The 19497-nt window shown below is 43.6% G+C and overlaps 1 protein-coding gene across 2 annotated transcripts in view; it reads left to right on the forward strand.

Moving 5' to 3' along the window:
- Positions 1 to 19497, forward strand: part of SPATS2L (spermatogenesis associated serine rich 2 like) — a 146864-nt gene that overhangs the window by 55186 nt on the left and 72181 nt on the right. For both annotated transcript variants that reach the window (XM_048868836.2, XM_048868837.2), the window contains one exon: positions 17069 to 17130. In XM_048868836.2, the coding sequence (XP_048724793.2) occupies positions 17092 to 17130 (39 nt within the window). In that variant the 5' untranslated portion in view covers positions 17069 to 17091. The remainder of the gene's footprint in view (positions 1 to 17068; positions 17131 to 19497) is intronic.

A 19497-nucleotide genomic window follows, 5' to 3' on the forward strand; every position in this document is an offset into this window, starting at 1 on the left:
GTCTGGAGAAAACTTGTTCATCAATTCCCCCAGCATGCCTGGTTTAAACACATTTTAACTATAATTTCAGCATATCCGTATAATTCTTTGCGGGTTGACCATGTGACAGGGCGTACCTACCCTGCACCAGCCCTGAGACGAGTAACTCTGCTTGCAGGCTGAAGAAGCCCCGCCCCTCCGCCCCTGCTAGGCATGCTCAGCCTGGAGGCAGCACATAAAAGGTAGCAGCCTAGCTCAGGCTGGGCAAGCTGCTGGAGGGGAAGGATGCAAGCTGTCTCCTGGGTGTTGCTACAGGCCCCGAGTGCAGGACCACAGCTCGCAGAGTGCCAGACAGACTTCAGGCTGCCCAACGAGCCCCGAGAAGGGGCCGCACTGGTGAGAGCCTAGCCGTCTGAGTGCCTCAGAGGAATCGGGGAACTCCAACAAGGGGGAAAGGGTAAGACGCAGCCCAGGGGACTGAAACTTTTTGACGGTGAGTGAACCAGGGAACCAGTCAGTATGTTTCGGGAAGATCCCTGCTGACTCAGTGGTGAGCACCCCCACCAGCGATAGGGCCCTGGGCTGGGACTCAGAGGAGCAGGGAGGGCCTGAGTCCCCCCTGAGTGGTGCCCCACTCCCCCAGTGGGCCAACAGGCCATGCAATCCCACAGAGGTGGGCTACTATGCTGACTCTGGCCATTGAGCCACACTGCCCTGGGTAGAAGGGCCGTTTACTGACTCTGGCCACTGGGCCACATTGCCCCATGTAGAAGGGCCGTTTGCTGGCTCTGGCCCTTGGGCCACACTACACTGAGTGGAAGGGTCACCTTATTGATGCCAGCTCAATAAGGTGACCCTTCCACTCAGTGTAGTGTGGCCCAAGGGCCAGAGCCAGCAAACGGCCCTTCTACATGGGGACTCAGGCCCTCCCTGCTCCTCTGAGTCCCAGCCCAGGGCCCTATCGCTGGTGGGGGTGCTCACCACTGAGTCAGCAGGGATCTTCCCGAAACATACCAGCACCAGCAGGCAAAGCTACCACGGCCATAGTAAAGGTCATTAGTATAAGAACTAGCTGGCTGCGGTACAGCCTGTTCCCTTCTTTTGGACCACATGTGATCTGATACCCCGTGGCAGGGTGTACTTACCCTGCAACACCATGCGTACATCACACGAGAATATTATTGATCAGTGAGTTATTTGTGAAATAGATGGGCAGTAATTAAAGTCCCTAGCGGATGTTACAAAGGCTCTTACTTTTCTCCATTTAGGGATTACAGAAGACTCTAGTTGGTGTGAAGTCGTTTGTTTTTGTTTCATAGGGGACGGAAGAAATGAAGGGCATGGCTTTGAATGCCATTCTGGTTAGTGCCGGAAAAGCTTTATCAAATATGAAGGCTTTGGAGCATTTCCTGAAGTGTCTCCTGAAGTTGCCCTTTTCATTCTGTGACTGTTGTATTAAAATGCTCCATTTTACAAGGCTAGAATTTGCTGTCTCATTTGAAAGTGTGCAACAGGTATAGAAATACTATAGCCACCTGCCATCTTACTCCATATGTTTAAGGGCACGATACAATGAGTGACTGAGAGCATTTTTCTATTTCAGGAAATATGTTTTGAAACCAATATTGGAAGGTAATGACCTGTTTAAATAAGAGATTTTTTTCTTTCTTTCTTAGAAGAGGTATGGCTAGATATGCAATGACATTTCAGAATCAGAAATATAAGTGAGAGATGCTGTGAAAAGGCAAAGTATTTACACTGACATTCAGGCTGAAAAGCTTTTCCATCACACTTTTCATACTGTATTTTTAGTGCATTTAATATTCAGTGCTTGTGTTAACTCAAACAATATACTTTTTTACTGCAGAAAAATCTTTACTAAAGGTCTTGCTGCAACTGTGTTTCTTTTGTGCTGTCACTGGTAATTAAAGCAACACTCTCAACTAGTTTTAGCCCCCAAATTTAGGGCCAGTTCTGCTGCCCTTACTATACAAGAAGCAGCCCTGGGATCACTGAGATCCTTGTATAGTATGGTGCTTTTTGATAATAGGGTATCAGAATCTAGCCTTTGGAATTTGAACCTGATCCTGCAGCCCCTATGCAGGCAAAATCCTCTTTGCATTCAGTGGAAACTTTTATTTCAAGAGGACTGACTCCTCCCCCCCTTCCCCCCCCCCCCCTGCAAAGGGTTTAGAGAATCTTATGGACCTAATTCTGAGCCTGCAAGAAAAGCCAAAGTACAAAAGTTTTGCCTATAGGAACTATGAGAGAGTTGGGGTAAATGGAATCTTCTCCCTAGCCTGCAGATACCTTGGCCACATGCATAGCTAGCAGGCCACACAGCTATAGCTGAAAGCAATAAGCAGCAGCAAACATGGTACAGTTCTCCTAGCATATGCAAGTTTGTGGCCAAGTGGATCAGTGCTGCATTGTCTTGTCCAGATGTCTGGCACACTGTATTTCCTCCTTCTGTGGTGAGCTGTGGAATTTGCAGCAAAGAGATCCATGGAGGTGAAATCTTCCAAAATAAGTTTGAAGGGTGTGTCTTTTGCTCCTTCTGTACCCTGTACCTTGCCTCTTTTTCATTACTTTTGGCCTTTCCACAGCCACCTGGCACAGCTCAATTTTTGGCCCAATATAAATAAAATTTGCTTATGCAGTGGTGCAAGTCTCATGCTCTTTTATTACTGCCCCAGCTACTGAAGTCATGTGATTATATCTGGCCTTACTCTTTTTTTTTTTTTTTTTAGTGAAAGTTACTAGCTCTCTGGGTTGTGGAGAAAAGCTTGAAAATGTGAATCCTAAAGGCCCCAACCCCAAGAGGCAAATAAAAAGATTCCCATTTTTAAAAAAACCTCATGATTTTTAAACCCATGTCATAATTTTGGGGGGCCCAACTCATGATATTTGAATGCTTGGAGTTGGAAACACTGCTTGAAAAAAAAAATTAAGGTGTTATTTTAATGTAAACATTGTCTTGCAAAGTTGTAAACTCACAACATCCCTGGAGTAGGGCTTGAGATCCAGAAAATGAAACTGACTAAAGTAAAGTGAAACCGACCTGTCTGTCTCAATTGTCTGAGTTGAGTGAAATGCAAAAATAAATGAAAGGCACAAATATGGAAACATAAATTAGATTTTTTTCAACTTCTTACAGCCTTAGGCCCCAATCCTGCAAAGAATACACTTGTGCTTAACTTTAAGTGTACAAGTAATGGGGATTACTCCCATGTTTACAGTTAAGTATGTGTACAAGTGTTTGAAGGATCAGGCCCCTACTAATCTGTTTTTCCAATTCAGTTTTATTAGTCCTTTGAAAAAATTACAAACAAGGACCCCAAGGATCCTGCAGAGTCTAAGTGTGTGTGTAAATTTACATATGCGAGAAGTCTCATTAATTTCAGTAGGCCCATTCACAAGCATAAAGTTACTTGTCTTTTCTTACAGAATTGGGACTGTAGCAATTTTTCAATGTCTGCAATCACAAAGTCATCACATACAAAAATATCTTTCAGTTAAATAAATCAACCCATGCTACAGAAAGAAGTTTTACTATCGTAAGTTGCTATTAATAACATGAATAAAGAATATTTTTTAAAACTCCATGAATTTTATAGTATATTTTCCCTTTAAAATATATCATTCATATTTCACTTATTTAACAAGTAATACTAGATGGACAAGTCTCTTATACATGTTATTTCAGCTATTTGTCTCTGGAGAGAGTGAATGAAAAATACTTCAAACTCAATTTTAGTATCTTCATTTTGACAGCTGTACCATGCATATTAATGAAGAGTCTAAAGTGCAAAAGAATGATTCCACTTGTAAAAGTCAGTATCATAATAGTTAATGATTTGTTTGTTTTTTTAAATCCTCTTTTCAGGGCATGTTAGTTTTATATGGCTTGCCATGCCTTTCTGAAGTAACTTGTAATTGCAAAATAGCTGAATCAACATCACATCTGTTAGTGGACATTGATCGTCATAGTAATACATGAAACACACAGCAAAGGGGACAAAGGGGGAACTAGCTGGGTGCTGTATTAAGTTTTCTTAACTAGTTTAAAATTGAATCAGGACATTGCTACAAAGAACAAATACTGGGTATGTATTTTAGCAAATTGAATCGGCTGATTTAATTCCTTTAAATTTAAAAACATTCTTTAGCTTACATCTTTGAAGCAGTATAAACAAAAAGAGGTGTTTAAAGAGAAAATAAATAAAAGAACTAAAACTGTCAAGCGATTAAAAAAATTAATCGTGATTAATTATGTGATTAATCACACTGTTAAACAATAATAGAATACCATTTATTTAAATAGTTTTGGGTGTTTTCTACATTTTCATATATGTTGATTTCAATTATAACAGGATACAAAGTGTACAGTGCTCACTTTATATTTTTTATTACAAATATTTCCACTGTAAAAAACAAAAGAAATAGTATTTTTCAATTCACTTAATACAAGTACTGTAGTGCAATCTCTTTATCATGAAAGTTGAACTTACAAATGTAGAATTAAAGTTTTACATTGTTTTATTTTGAATGCAGTAATTTTTTTGTACATAGACCCTACAAGTACTCAGTCCTATTTCTTGTTCAGCCAATCGCTCAGATAAACAAGTTTGTTACATTTTGCAGGAGATAATGCTGCCCACTTCTTGTTCACAATGTCATCTGAAAGTGAGAACAGGCATTCGCATGGCACTGTTGTAGCTGGCGTCGCAAGGTATTTATATGCCAGATGTGCTAAAGATTCATATGTCCCTTCATGCGTCAGCCACCATTCCAGAGGACATGCATCCATGCTGAGACGGGTTCTACCCAATAAGAATCCAAAGCAGAGCGGACCGACGCATGTTCATTTTCATCATCTGAGTCAGATGCCACCAGCAGAAGGTTGATTTTCTTTTTTGGTGGTTTGGGTTCTGTAGTTTCCGCATTGGAGTGTTGCTCTTTTAAGACTTCTGAAAGTATGCTCCACATCTCATCCCTCTCAGATTTTGGACGGCACTTCAGATTCTTAAACCTTGGGTCGAGTGCTGTAGCTATCTCTAGAAATCTCACATTGGTACCTTCTTTGCGTTTTGTCAAATCTGCAGTGAAAGTGTTCTTAGAACGAACAACATGTGCTGAGTTGAATCATCATCCGAGACTACTATAACACAAAATATATGGCAGAATGGGGGTAAAACAGAGCTGGAAACCTACAATTCTCCCCCGAGGAGTTCAGTCACAAATTTAAATAACACATTTTTTTAATGAAAGTCATCAGCGTGGAAGCATGTCCTCTGGAAAGGTGGCCGAAGCACGAAGGGACATATGAATGTTTAGCATATCTAGCATGTAAATACTTTGCAATGCCGGCTACAAAAGTCCCATGTGAACACCTGTTCTCACTTTATGGTGACATTGTAAAGAAGAAACGGGCAACATTATCTCCTATAAATGTAAACAAACTTGTTTGTCTTAGCGATTGGCTGAACAAGTAGGACTGAGTGGACTTGTAGGCTCTAAAGTTGTACATTGTTTTGTTTTTGAGTGCAGTTATGTAACCAAAAAAAATCTACATTTGTAAGTTGCACTTTCACAATCAAGAGATTGCACTACAGTACTTGTATGAGGTGAATTGGAAATACTATTTCTTTTGTTTATCATTTTTACAGTGCAAATATTTGTAATAAAAATAATATAAAGTGAGCACTGTACACTTTGTATTCTGTGTTGTAATTGAAATCAATGTATTTGAAAATGTGGAAAAACATCCAAAGATATTTAATAAATTTCAGTTGGTATTCTATTGTTTAACAGTGCAATTAAAACTGCGATTAATCACAATTTTTTAAATTGCATTTAATTTTTTTTGAGTTAATCACATGAGTTAACTGCGATTAATCGACAGCCCTTAAAAGAACTCTGATTCATTTGCTTGGCAACAGGTTGCAGTTTTAATGGCCATAGTAGGGTTGCCAACCTTCTAGGATTGTTCTGGAGTCTCCGGGAACTAAAGATTGTCATGTGATAAAACCCAGGAATACATCCAACCAAAATTGGCAACCCTTGGTCATAGTCATAATGGTATGGTACTAGCAACAGTTTAGTAAGCTGCATTTTGAAAAGATTTTGTTTATGCTTAATTCTCAAAATTTAAGACGACAAAAGAATTTGTTTCCCTTCATTTGATTTTTCATGGATTTGTAGTTTTTTAGCCCAGAAGGGACTATCTGACCTCCTGAATAGCACAATAAAAACACCTGGTTTTACTCCACATGGTGTGTGATCTCTGCAGTATATGTCGGTACAATTCCCTCAAACAGTGGGGTTTTTTTAAAGGAATATATCAGCTTTAGCATATATACATTTAAAACAAGATACAAGAAGTTTTCTGTCCAGTAAACTTATAAATAATTATCAAACTTTGTAGGCAAAGTAGAGAACAGTGAATTGCTCATTATCATCAAACGCACACACTCTACTCAGGGCTGTTGCACCAGCCAGAGTGGCTCTTTAGGTATTGATTATTTGTATGATATTCCATAAAAATGTAAGCGAAATCAAAACTACTGTGTGCTTTGTTATTGGTAAGCAAATGATTTAGAGTTTAAAAAAAGAAATTTTGAAAAGCAACAGGACTGGGTATTTTTATTGGCTATAAAATTTTGGACATGGGTTGTCCAAAGCATGCTTTGATTGGCTGCTTGGGAAGTCTTAGTGATATCATATGTCTTTAATTCCCCACAACTGAAGGGGAAAGGTTTTTGTGCATTTCATCCAACATGGGCATGGGATACAGAAAATAGCTCATGGCAAAAAGTGAAAGAAAACATGGTGGAAGTGCAATAAAATTATTTCCCAGCATTTTGCTGTAATTGTTTTAATTTGTTCAATATTCAAAATGGAGTTGCCCAAAGCCTGTCTAGATTTGTCTTCTTCCTTCTCCAGTTGTTCCCAAGCCTTTCAGACCTCTCCATCCACCGGTAGACTTTAGGATACTCTGGCAGACAGGCCATTCTGAACCCTCCATCATCACTTTAAAACAACTGACTCTTGATCTGAGCTGTCTTCAATAGGCAATGGAGTGTTCAAAATGGCCTGGTAGCTGGAGAAGAATCTCAAGAACAGCAGCTGGGCTATGGCTCTGGGTTTGGTGGAGGATTGTGGAAGGGGACTTTCTAATGCAAAATAAGTTGCGGTGGAGGGAGAGAGTGGATTTTGTTATGTTGTGCATTATGGTATGTTGAAACGGTAGCATACGTGGCCGTTCCTCCCTGTCAGTCTCTGAGGGAGGCCACGCCTCCTCGCTGTCATGTACCAGTAAAGGTGAGCTCAAAGTGGGGAGTTAGCTACACCTAGTGCCCTAGCTGGGCAGAACAGTATGGTAATCTATGAGTCCCGTGCCCTCGGGCAGGGCAGCAAACAGTTAGTAGGCTCAGACCAGCAATCAGGACAGAGCGATTAAGTAATCCTTGAGCCCCAGGCCCTCAGCCAGAGTGGAGTAGCAAAGTAGTCAGTAGGCTCTGGCCAGCAATCAGGGCAGAGCAGGTCTATGAACCCCAGGTCCCAGTCAGAGCAGGGCAGCAAAGCAATGAGTAGACTCTGGCCTGCAATCAGGGAAGAGTGGCTAAGCAATCTATGAGCCCCAGGTAAGGGTGAGCACCAAGGGAGTCTAGAGGCTCAGGTAAGGGTGAGCACCAAGCACAGTCGATGGGGCTCAGGTAAGGGTGCCTGAGGAACACAGGCCTTTTGGCCTAAGGAGGGGGAGTACAGAATGGGGTGGCAGGGGGAACACGGGCCCGCCAAACTCCACTGTGTCCCAGCCCAGGGCCCTAATAGTGGAGGATCTGCCCGCAACCTTCTGTCAGCCCAGCCCCAACCAGACTGTTGCCTGGTTCCCTGGGCTGCTTCCTACTCTCCCCCTGGGGTGTACCTGTGTCTGTCATCTTAGGGAGGTCTGGCCAGTCCGCAGGCAGCAGCCCCAGCAGCTCCTCGGCGTCTTGCTCAACCGGCAGCCCAGGGAGATCCATCCAGTCCTCAGGCAGCAGCCCTGGCAACACCTCAGCGTCTTGGTCGGCCAGTGGTCTTGGGAGCTCTGGCCGGTACTCAGGAGGCAACCCCACCAGCTCCTCTGCAGGCTCCAGCAGCCGGCAGGATGTGTCTGTCTCCTGTGGTGGTTCCAGCCACACTGAGCTGCAGGGCTCACCTTTTATACTTACCCGTCCTGTCCCACCCTTCTGCTTCCGACGGGGCAGACTTGGCTCTCCTGTTTCAGCTCACCAGAGGGCATGTTGTGGTCCCTCCCTGTCACTCTCTGAGGGAGGCCACGCCTCCTCGCTACAAGTCTTCCCAAAAGGAGTTGTAGGGACAAAAACGTAATTAGTCTTACGAAAGAGCTGGACAAACTTATGAGTGGAATTGTATGATGGCGTTGCTTGTGATGCTAGGGGGCGGGGGCAAGTAGGAGCCAATTCGCTTGTGTCCTCATTTTGAGCCATGTTGTTATAATTAGGATTGGAAAGCGTTAACTCTTTTTGCCCTGGGACTCTGGGACTGTTTCCAGACAATTTCTAACACTAATCCCTAATCTCTAACCCAGCATTCCCTCTTTGTTAGATGAGCAACTCAAGAGTTAATTCACTTTTCTTCCTATTACCTTCCTTCTCTCAGCATATATACCACCCAAATCCATGCTATCTTTGAAAACATGTTTCCATAAATCTCATCCTTTTAATTAGGACACAGATGCACACAAAACGCCGCAACAATCAGCCGATATTGTAGTGGAGGCACTGAGTTTCTGGAGTTCACACTCCAGTGAAGTGTTGTGCTTCAGAGCAGGAGTTTATAGATGATTGTTTGCATTTCACAGTGGTGAGAGTGATTTAGGGCTTGGCTACACTTGCGAGGTACAGCTCAATAAAGGAGTCCTGGGCACCTTAGCTCACTCCCCATCCACACTGGCAAGGCACATAGAGCTCTCTGTCTCAGCAGCTACAGCACTGCTGGTCCTCCACCTCGGCGAGTGGAATAATGTTCGGTGCGCCCGCGCTGGAGTGCCGAGGCACCAGTGTGGACGCCCTGGTCTGTTAGTGCGCTCTGATCGGCCTCCAGAAATATCCCACAATGCCTGTTATTGCTACTCTGGTCATCACTTTGAACTCTACTGCCCTGCCCTCAGGTGACCAGGTGAAAACGAAGTAAGAGAGGATACAGCCGTGGGTAGGAAGAAGGGCAGTGTAGATACCAGTCTAATAGGTTATACTGGCTGTAGAATGACCGTGCCTAATAGGGTACAGAATGTGAGTGAGGCCAAACAGCAAAAATTAAGATGTTTGTACACCAATGTGAGGAGCCTAGGTAACAAAATGGAGGAACCAGAGCTACTGGTGCAGGAAGTGAAACCAGATATTATAAGGATAACAGAAACAGGGTGGAATAGTAGTCATGATTGGACTACAGGTATTGAAGGGTATGTGCTTGTTAGGAAAGACCGAAATAAAGGTAAAGGTGGTGGAGTAGCATTGGATATCAATGATGAGGTAGAATGTAAAGAAATAAGAAGCGATGAAATGGATAAGACTGAGTCCGTCTGGGCAAAAATTACATTGGGGAAGAAAACTGTTAGAGTCTCCCCTGGGGTAGTGTTTGGGATGTGTTATAGACCGCCGGGATCTAATTTGGATATGGATAGAGCCCTTTTTAATGTTTTTAATAAAGTAAATACTAATGGAAACTGTGTGATCATGGGAGACTTTAACTTCCCAGATATAGACTGGAGGACGAGTGCTGGTAATAATAATAGGGCTCAGATTTTCCTAGATGCGATAGCTGATGGATTCCTTCATCAAGTAGTTGCTGAACCGACTAGAGGGGATGCCATTTTAGATTTAGTTTTGTTGAGTAGTGAGGACCTCATAGAAGAAATGGTTGTAGGGAATAATCTTGGCTCAAGTGATCATGAGCTAATTCAGTTCAAACTGAAAGGAAGGATTAACAAAAATAAATCTGCAACTAGGGTTTTTGATTTCAAAAGGGCTGACTTTCAAAAATTAAGGAAATTAGTTAGGGAAGTGGATTGGACTGAAGAATTTATGGATCTAAAAGTAGAGGAGGCCTGAGATTATTTTAAATCAAAGCTGCAGAAGCTATCGGAAGCCTGCATCCCAAGAAAGGGGAAAAAATTCATAGGCAGGAGTTGTAGACAAAGCTGGATGAGCAAGCATCTCAGAGAGGTGATTAAGAAAAGGCAGAAAGCATACAGGGAGTGGAAAAAGGGAGGGATCAGCAAGGAAAGCTACCTTATTGAGGTCAGAACATGTAGGGATAAAGTGAGACAGGCTAAAAGTCAAGTAGAGTTGGACCTTGCAAAGGGAATTAAAAACAATAGTAAAAGGTTCTATAACCATATAAATAAGAAGAAAACAAAGAAAGAAGAAGTGGGACCGCTAAACACTGAGGATGGAGTGGAGGTCAAGGATAATCTAGGCATGGCCCAATATCTAAACAAATACTTTTCCTCAGTCTTTAATAAGACTAAAGAGGATCTTAGGGATAATGGTAGCATGACAAATGGGAATGAGGATATGGAAGTAGACATTACCATATTTGAGGTAGAAGCGAAACTCAAACAGCTTAATGGGACTAAATCGGGGGGCCCAGATAATCTTCATCCTAGAATATTAACGGAATTGGCACATGAAATTGCAAGCCTATTAGCAAGAATTTTTAATGAATCTGTAAACTCAGGGGTTGTACCGTATGATTGGAGAATTGCTAACATAGTTCCTATTTTTAAGAAAGGGAAAAAAAGTGATCCGGGTAATTACAGGCCTGTTAGTTTGACATCTGTAGTATGCAAGGTCTTGGAAAAAATTTTGAAGGAGAAGATAGTTAAGGACATTGAAGTCAATAGTAAATGGGACAAAATACAACATGGTTTTACAAAAGGTAGATCGTGCCAAACCAACCTGATCTCCTTCTTTGAGAAAGTAACAGACTTTTTAGACAAAGGAAACACAGTGGATCTAATTTACCTAGATTTCAGTAAGGCATTTGATACCGTGCCACATGGGGAATTATTAGTTAAATTAGATAAGATGGGGATCAATAGGAAAATTGAAAGGTGGATAAGGAATTGGTTAAAGGGGAGACTACAACGGGTCCTACTGAAAGGTGAACTGTCAGGCTGGAGGGAGGTTACCAGTGGAGTTCCTCAAGGATCGGTTTTGGGACCAATCTTATTTAATCTTTTTATTACTGACCTCGGCACAAAAAGTGGGAGTGTGCTAATAAAGTTTGCGGATGATACAAAGCTGGGAGGTATTGCCAATTTAGAGAAGGACAGGGATATCCTACAGGAGGATCTGGATGACCTCGTAAACTGGAGTAGTAGTAATAGGATGAAATTGAATAGTGAGAAGTGTAAGGTCATGCATTTAGGGATTAATAACAAGAATTTTAGTTATAAGCTAGGGACTCATCAATTAGAAGTAACAGAGGAGGAAAAGGACCTTGGAGTATTGGTTCATCATAGGATGACTATGAGCCGCCAATGTGATATTGCCATGAAAAAAGCTAATGCGGTCTTGGGATGCATCAAGTGAGGTATTTTCAGTAGAGATAAGGAGGTTTTAGTACCGTTATACAAGGCACTGGTGAGACCTCACCTGGAATACTGTGTGCAGTTCTGGTCTCCCATGTTTAAGAAGGATGAATTCAAACTGGAACAGGTACAGAGAAGGGCTACTAGGATGATCTGAGGAATGGAAAACTTGTCTTATGAAAGGAGACTCAAGGAGCTTGGCTTGTTTAGCCTAACTAAAAGAAGGTTAAGGGGAGATATGATTGCTCTCTATAAATATACCAGAGGGATAAATACCGGAGAGGGAGAGGAATTATTTAAGCTCAGTACCAATGTGGACACAAGAACAAATGGATATGAACTAGCCACCAGGAAATTTAGACTAGAAATTAGACGAAGGTTTCTAACCATCAGAGGAGTGAAGTTTTGGAATAGCCTTCCAAGGGAAGCAGTGGGGGCAAAAGATCTATCTGGCTTTAAGATTAAACTCGATAAGTTTATGGGGGAGATGGTATGATGGGATAATATGGTTTTGGTAATTAAATATTCATGGTAAATAGGCCCAATGGCCTGTAATCGGATATTAGATGGTGTGGGATCTGAGTTACCCAGGAAAGAATTTTCTGTAGTATCTGGCTGATGAATCTTGCCCATATGCTCAGGGTTTAGCTGATCGCCATATTTGGGGTCAGGAAGGAATTTTCCTCCAGGGCAGATTGGAAGAGGCCCTGGAGGTTTTTCGCCTTCCTCTGTAGCATGGGGCACGGGTCACTTGCTGGAGGATTCTCTGCTCCTTGAAGTCTTTAAACTACGATTTGAGGACTTCAATAGCACAGATGTAGGTAAGAGGTTTTTTGCAGGAGTGGTGGGTGAAATTCTGTGGCCTGCGTTGTGCAGGAGGTCAGACTAGATGATCATAATGGTCCCTTCTGACCTAAATATCTATGACCAACCATCAGACCCGCCCTTTAAATTCTCTGGGAATTTTGAAAATCCCCTTCCTGTTTGCTCAGCCAGGCATGAAGTGCTCTCAGCGAATCTTTCCAGGTGACCATGCCTCCATGCGCCAGGCGACGCCTAGTATGGAGCAATGGCGAGGTGCTGGACCTCATCAGTGTTTGGGGGGAGGAAGCTGTCCAGTCCCAGCTGCGCTCCAGCCACAGGAATTACGATCTCTTTGGGCAGATATCAAGGGCATGATGGAAAGGGGCCATGACCAGGACGCACTGTAGTGCAGGGTTAAAGTGAAGGAGCTGCGGAATGCCTACCACAAAGCCCGAGAGGCAAACAGCCACTCCGGTGCTGCCCCCGCAACCTGCTGTTTCTACAAAGAGCTGGATGTGATATGTGGGGGCGACCCCCACCTCCATGCTGAGGACCACCGTGGACACCTCAGAGGCCAATACAACAAGGCAGGAGGAGGAGGAGCCGCAAAGCGGGAGCAAGGGTGCTCTGGCAGGGGAAGACACCCCGGAATCCCTAGATGCATGCAGCCAGGAGCTGTTCTCAAGCCAGGAGGAAGGTAGCCAGTCGCAGCGGCCAGTGCTTGGGGAAGGACAAACACCAGAGGATAACCGGTAAGCGGCTTTTATTTTGGGAAGGAAGTTATTCGGTGCGGGCTCTTGGGGCGAGGAGGGTTAGGGCTGCATGCATGCCTAGATGCGGAACAGGGCATTGATGTGCTCTCTCACATCGCGGTATTTGGCCTCAGTGATCTCTTCAAAGGTCTCATGCAGAAGCTGGGCAATGCGCTTGCACAGGTTTTTCAGGAGAGCCACTGTGGTCCTTGTTCCAGTCAGGATAATTTGTCCGCGCCACTGTGCCGTGAGGGGTGGGGGAAGCTGGATATGGGCCAGGGCGGAAGCCGCATTGCAGTCGAAGACCCTCCCTTGCTTCCCAGGTCACCTTCAGCAGCGAGATATCTTTCAGGACGAACTCCTTTGGAAAATGTGGGGACAGTGTTCAGTATAGGGGCCCCCTGCCGCTGTTTTCTCTCCCCAAGGCACAGAAACCCAGAGGACAGTACAGCTGTGAAACAATCAGTCACGCTTGGCCCTGTGCTCACTCACCATTTTGGGGCTCCCATGGGTTATGTGCGCTTGCTGTGGGATGGGCAAATTATGCTCTTGTGTACACTGTGCTTGCCCTTGAGTATGGGGGAATCATTGATCTGTCTGGTGTGAACAATGCTGCCTCTGTTAAGTGTTGCATTTTGCCTTTACAGATGCAATCTTGAGATCTCAGCCGTCCATGTTATCAATGGTTGAGAGGCTGCAAAGAATCAGGAAGAGGCCACGTAGAAGCAAAGAGGACATGTTGCATGAAGTCATGCAGCATTCAAGTAATGAAAATAAAAAGGTGCAGGAGTGCCCTTGTGCCATCATGTCACCACCAAGCCACTTTCCCCAACATCCGGGTTCTTACCGCCACCCATTGCCTCCAACACCTGTAGCTTCACCACCCAGCCCTGAAAACTACGAGCCTTACCCACTGCACTCAACCCCCATCACCATACAGTATAGCCATCCTGAAGTGCAGCACGCATTGTACAGCACTCCAGACAGGACATATGCAAATTTGTGATTGTACCATTCCCCACCCCACCCCACCTCCTTGCCCTTTGTGTTTCTTTTCAATAAATTGATTTTTTGGCTTTGAAAACATTCTTTATTATTGCATAACGTAAAAGAAACCTTAGCCCAGGAAAGCAATAGGCACCGCTCATCAGTGTATCATACGTAGCAAACACAGATTCCTATCGCACTTCACTCCCGTGCAGGGCACCACACCAGACATTACTGTTGGCTTTCAGCCTCAAATTGCTCCCTCAAGGCATCCCTAATCCTTGCAGCCCTGTGCTGGGCCCCTCTAATAGCCCTGCTCTCTGGCTGTTCAAATTCAGCCTCCAAGTGTTGAACCTCCAAGTTCCATGCCTGAGTGAATCTTTCACCCTTCCCTTCACAAATGTTATGGTGGGTACAGCTTCCTGAACAGGACTGTGTTACGAAAGATGCGTGCATCATGCACCTTTCTGGGCCAGCCTGCGTTAATGTCAGTGAAACGCCCACAGTGATCCACAAGCGCCTGGAGAGCCATAGAGAAATACCCCTTCCGATTAACGTGCTCGGAGGCTAGGTGGACTGGTGCCAGAATTGGAATATGTGTCCCATCTATTGCCCCTCCGCAGTTAACGAAACCCATTTGTGCAAAACCAGCCACAATGTCATGCACGTTACCCGGAGTCACAGTTCTTCTGAGCAGGATGCGATTAATGGCCCTGCAAACTTGCATCAGCATGATTCCAACGGTCTACTTCCCCACTCCAAACTGGTTAGCGACTGATCAGTAGCTGTCTGGAGTTGCCAGCTTCCAGATTGCAATAGCCACCTGCTTCTCCACTGTCAGGGCAGCTCTCAATCTCGTGTCCTTGCACTGCAGGGTGGGGGCGAGCTCCTCACACAGTCCCGTGAAAATGGCTTTTCTCATCTGAAAGTTCTGCAGCCACTGCTCGTCATCCCAGACTTGCATGATGATGTGATCCCACCACTCAGTGCTTGTTTCCCGAGCCCAAAAGCAGCGTTCCACAGTGGTGAACATGTCCGTGAATGCCACAAGCAAACTCATGTCATTTTCCGTTACTCGAGTCGATATCATCGTCGGAGTCTTCACTGTCACTTTGGATCTTAAGGAATAACTCAACAGCCAAACGTGACATGCTGGCAAGACTCGTCAGCATACTCCTCAGCAGTTCGGGCTCCATTCCCGCAGACCGAAAAGGAAGACAAGAGCACACAGTACAAAAACCGTTGAAAGATGGCGCCAAATGTGGACGAAGCACAGGGAATACTGGGATGTGAACCGATGCATCACGGGGCATTGGGACAGGACCCAGAATGCCCCGCACTCCCCGCCCCCTTCCCACAAGCCACAGCGCCAGGAAGGGAAGAGGTGCTGTGTGGGATAGCTGTCCATAATGCACCACTCCCAATGCTGCTGCAAGTGCCGCAAATGTGGCCCCACCAGTGCACTTGCAGCTGTCAGTGTGGACAGACGGCAGCGCTTTCCCTGCTGCGCTCTCCGAAGGCGGGTTTAACTCACAGCGCTCTACATCTGCAAGTGTAGCCATGCCCTTAGTAAAATTATGGGAAATCTGAGGTGCCAAACAAAGGGCTGGAACAGGAAGAAAGGGAGGTAGGGGGAAGGGAATGTTACTGCTTGAAAGACTGGAAAATGGAAAATGCTTCCTTCCCATTTGTTTTCTTATAAATGTATAATACAGTCTGGAATAGGGATTTTGTGAGTGATCAAGCTCTTATTCCCTATGGCCAAGCCCTTGTTATAATTAAATTCTCCTCTACCAAAACACTTATTTGTATGTATATATGTATTTTGTAAGACTTGTTTTGAAATGTAAAGTCCAGTTCTGTCCCCTACTGAAATCAGAGGCAAATGACTGCAGTGGAAGCAGGATTAGACCATTAGGACTGGTCTACACTGAAAACTTACATCAGCATAGCTGCGTCTCAAGTTAGTTAAACTGACCTAACTCCTGGTATAGACTGTGCTAAGTGGATGAAAGAATTCTTCTGTCGACCTAGCTACTGCCTCTCAGGGAGGTGAATTACCTACAATGATGGGAGAGCCCCTCCTGTCGCTGTAGTGAGTGTCTACACTGAAGCTTTACAGCGGCCCTGCCTGTAGCGTTTGAAATGTAGACATAGCCTTCAAACTCCCATCCCTCTTTCAGTCCTGGGTTGTGTGTGTGCAATTATGGTCTGTTTTAATTAAGTGGATGTGTAAATGAAAGAGCACCACTGGCATCTGTAACCACAGGCATATTCCATTCCTAGGCTGAGATTTTCAAAGCAGATTTGGAGATTTAGCCACACAGCCACCATTAATTTTAATGGGAGTTATATGGCTAAATCCCCTCACTGGCTTTGGAGAGCTCAGCCATGGAGTACTTTTCAGCTGTGCCTCTGAGCATTTCCAAGATGCATCAGCTTATTAAGACTGGATTTTGTAGATTATGGAACCCTATTTTGGCAAAAACAAAGACCACTGCTGACCAACAAAATATGAGCAATTGAATATGCCCTAGATATACCCTGTGTTTAAAGCTTTGAAGATGCATGGCAACAATTAATTTGATGCAAAAGATGGAGATTGGGGATCATTCTTCCATCTGTCTATATCCATACTGGCCATTCTTAGGGTATTAAACAGCAGATGTAGGTCATCAAATGAGCTATAGAATATATTGTAGCACATTTTTAAAGCTAATTTGGGTGATGCGCAGCAGAAGTTGTTGGTGAGAGTGTGTGTGAGATCATTCAGGAAGCCTTAAGTCCAACCCAGTTTCCCATCCTGCCCGCGGGATGTCATCGAGACTGTTCACCTGCTTAAAGTTATGCTCATGTGTAAGTCTTTGCAGGTTCTGCCCTATAGTGAGAAGTCATCACTAAACCTGTAAATTAATCTTTTTCTTAATGTTTCTCCTCTTCACAGAGACTATTCTCATCTGAATAGAGATGGCAGAAATCAGTTCTCCTGCAAATATCAAGGAAAAGGTAGGCTCGAATAATTAGTACAGTGCAATCTGTATAATCCTAAACTATATTTACATATTTATTGCTCCCCTGATCCTGCACATATCTATTCAACATGCTTAACTTTACCATAAATTGACTTCATACATAAAGTTAAGCACAGACACAAGTGTTTGTAGGGTCAGGTCTTTAGGTTGGCTGAAGAAAAATATCTTTATTTTTCTGTGAGAAAGCAATATTTGTGATTTAGATTTCTGTTATTCCCATACATGACATCACACCCTCGGAAACTCCCTTACTGCCATATGAAGGGATACCATTCCCTTGAAAATCATGTTTCTGTTTTAAAGTGATGTTCCTACTATAGTTACAGCCAATGTCTAAAGTTACGATGATTAAAAAGTTAGCAAAAAAATTTTTTTCCTGTTTATCAGTTTGTACATTTGACAGTGCTGTGTATGTATAAGTCAATTTCACTGTTTCTCCTGCTTAGTGGTAGATCCTCACTAGTCCTGCACCCCTTTGTAAGGGACCAAGGACCATAAGGTACATCAGGTTTCAGAGTAACAGCCGTGTTAGTCTGTATTTGCAAAAAGAAAAGGAGTACTTGTGGCCCTTAGAGACTAACCAATTTATTTAAGCATAAGCTTTCGTGAGCTACAGCTCACTTCATTGGATGCATACTGTAGAAAGTACAGAAGACGTTTTTATACACACAAACCATGAAAAAATGGGTGATTATCACTACAAAAGGTTTTCTCTCCCCCCATGCCACTCTCCTGCTGGTAATAGCTTATGTAAAGTGATCACTCTCCTTACAATGTGTATGATAATCAAGATGGGCCATTTCCAGCACAAATCCAGGTTTTCTTCCCCCCCCCCAACACCCCCCCCAAAAAAAACCACTCTCCTGTTGGTAATAGCTTATCTAAAGTGATCATTCTCCTTACAATGTGTATGATTATTGGGGGGGGGAGAAGACCTGGATTTGTGCTGGAAATGGCCCACCTTGATTATCATACACATTGTAACGAGAGTGATCACTTTACATAAGCTATTACCAGCAGGAGAGTGGGGTGGGGGGAGAGAAAACCTTTTGTAGTGATAATCACCCATTTTTTCATGGTTTGTGTGTATAAAAACGTCTTCTGTACTTTCCACAGTATGCATCCAGTGAAGTGAGCTGTAGCTCACGGAAGCTTATGCTCAAATAAATTGGTTAGTCTCTAAGGTGCCATAGGTACTCCTTTTCTTTTTATAAGGTACATCATTACTCTCTTGCATGGGTTATCTGTACACATGTTTCAGCACTGCAGGGGAAGAAGGCTCAGAGCTGCTACTCACATCTCTCCTCCACCACAGATGGGCAGGAAGAGGCAGGACTGGATAGAGTCCTGTCTCTGTTCCCCACAATGTGTGATGGGTGGAAATGATGTATGCTGTGCTTGGTATAAACTCAGGACAGGACACTTCCTACATGTAGCACAGAGAAGACCAGGAGACAGTCTGACTCTCGGAGTCACAGTCTTCATCTGGGATAGCATAACTACACACTGCCACAGGTCAGGTCATAAAGTGAGGATCTAGCCCATAGTCATTCAGTTTCTTTTTTTACTTAGAAGGACTTAGCCAATACCAATAGGAAAGCAGGAAAAAAATACAGAATTTTTTTAAAATGCTGCAAGAAAAACTAGATTTTTTTTAAATTAATCATTTTGAAAAAGTTCAGATTGGCAGTGCCCCTTTAATATCAGAATATTTTGGGGGATACTATTTGGAAAAGTGAGGTGGAGCTTTAAATTGGGGAAGTGCAGAAAGGGCCAAATTGTGGCCTGATTTATACCCTGTGTGTAGTTTCATTAAGACAAATCTGGCTCTCTGTGACACAGGTTCAAGTCAGGAATAAGTGCATGTTAAAGTCAGTAGTGTACATTGCTGTCAGGTAAATACTCCAGGCATATACAGGTGACTTCAGGTATACAACTAAATACAGGTGTCAGTGATAGCAGCATTAAGCCTGTTGCCTCCACATGAGTTGCACAAGGTCTAAAGAAGGGCAGAGCTTGGTTCAAAAAGTAGTTTGAAAGAAGCCAGAATAAAGGGGACAATGCAACAATGAAGAATACGCACAAGCCCCATCATATCATAAGACACAGCTGTGGCCCATTGCATACCCTTCAGGCTGGTGAGAATGTGAAGTCACTCCCTTATCCTTGAGGTTGCCAAAGGAAAGAGAGAGAATATAAATTTGAGAGTTTGGATTCCTGGATGAGCATTTTTTTCCAGCTGATGTAAAATGATTTGTTTATCACAGGAAAAGTTTGTGCTAGGTTCAGTTCTGCAATTCAACAATTTGGTTGAACCAGCAATAGGAAAAAGTGATGTGAC

Source organism: Caretta caretta, chromosome 11 (assembly GCF_965140235.1).
Source record: "Caretta caretta isolate rCarCar2 chromosome 11, rCarCar1.hap1, whole genome shotgun sequence".
Classification (NCBI taxonomy): Eukaryota; Metazoa; Chordata; order Testudines; family Cheloniidae; genus Caretta; species Caretta caretta.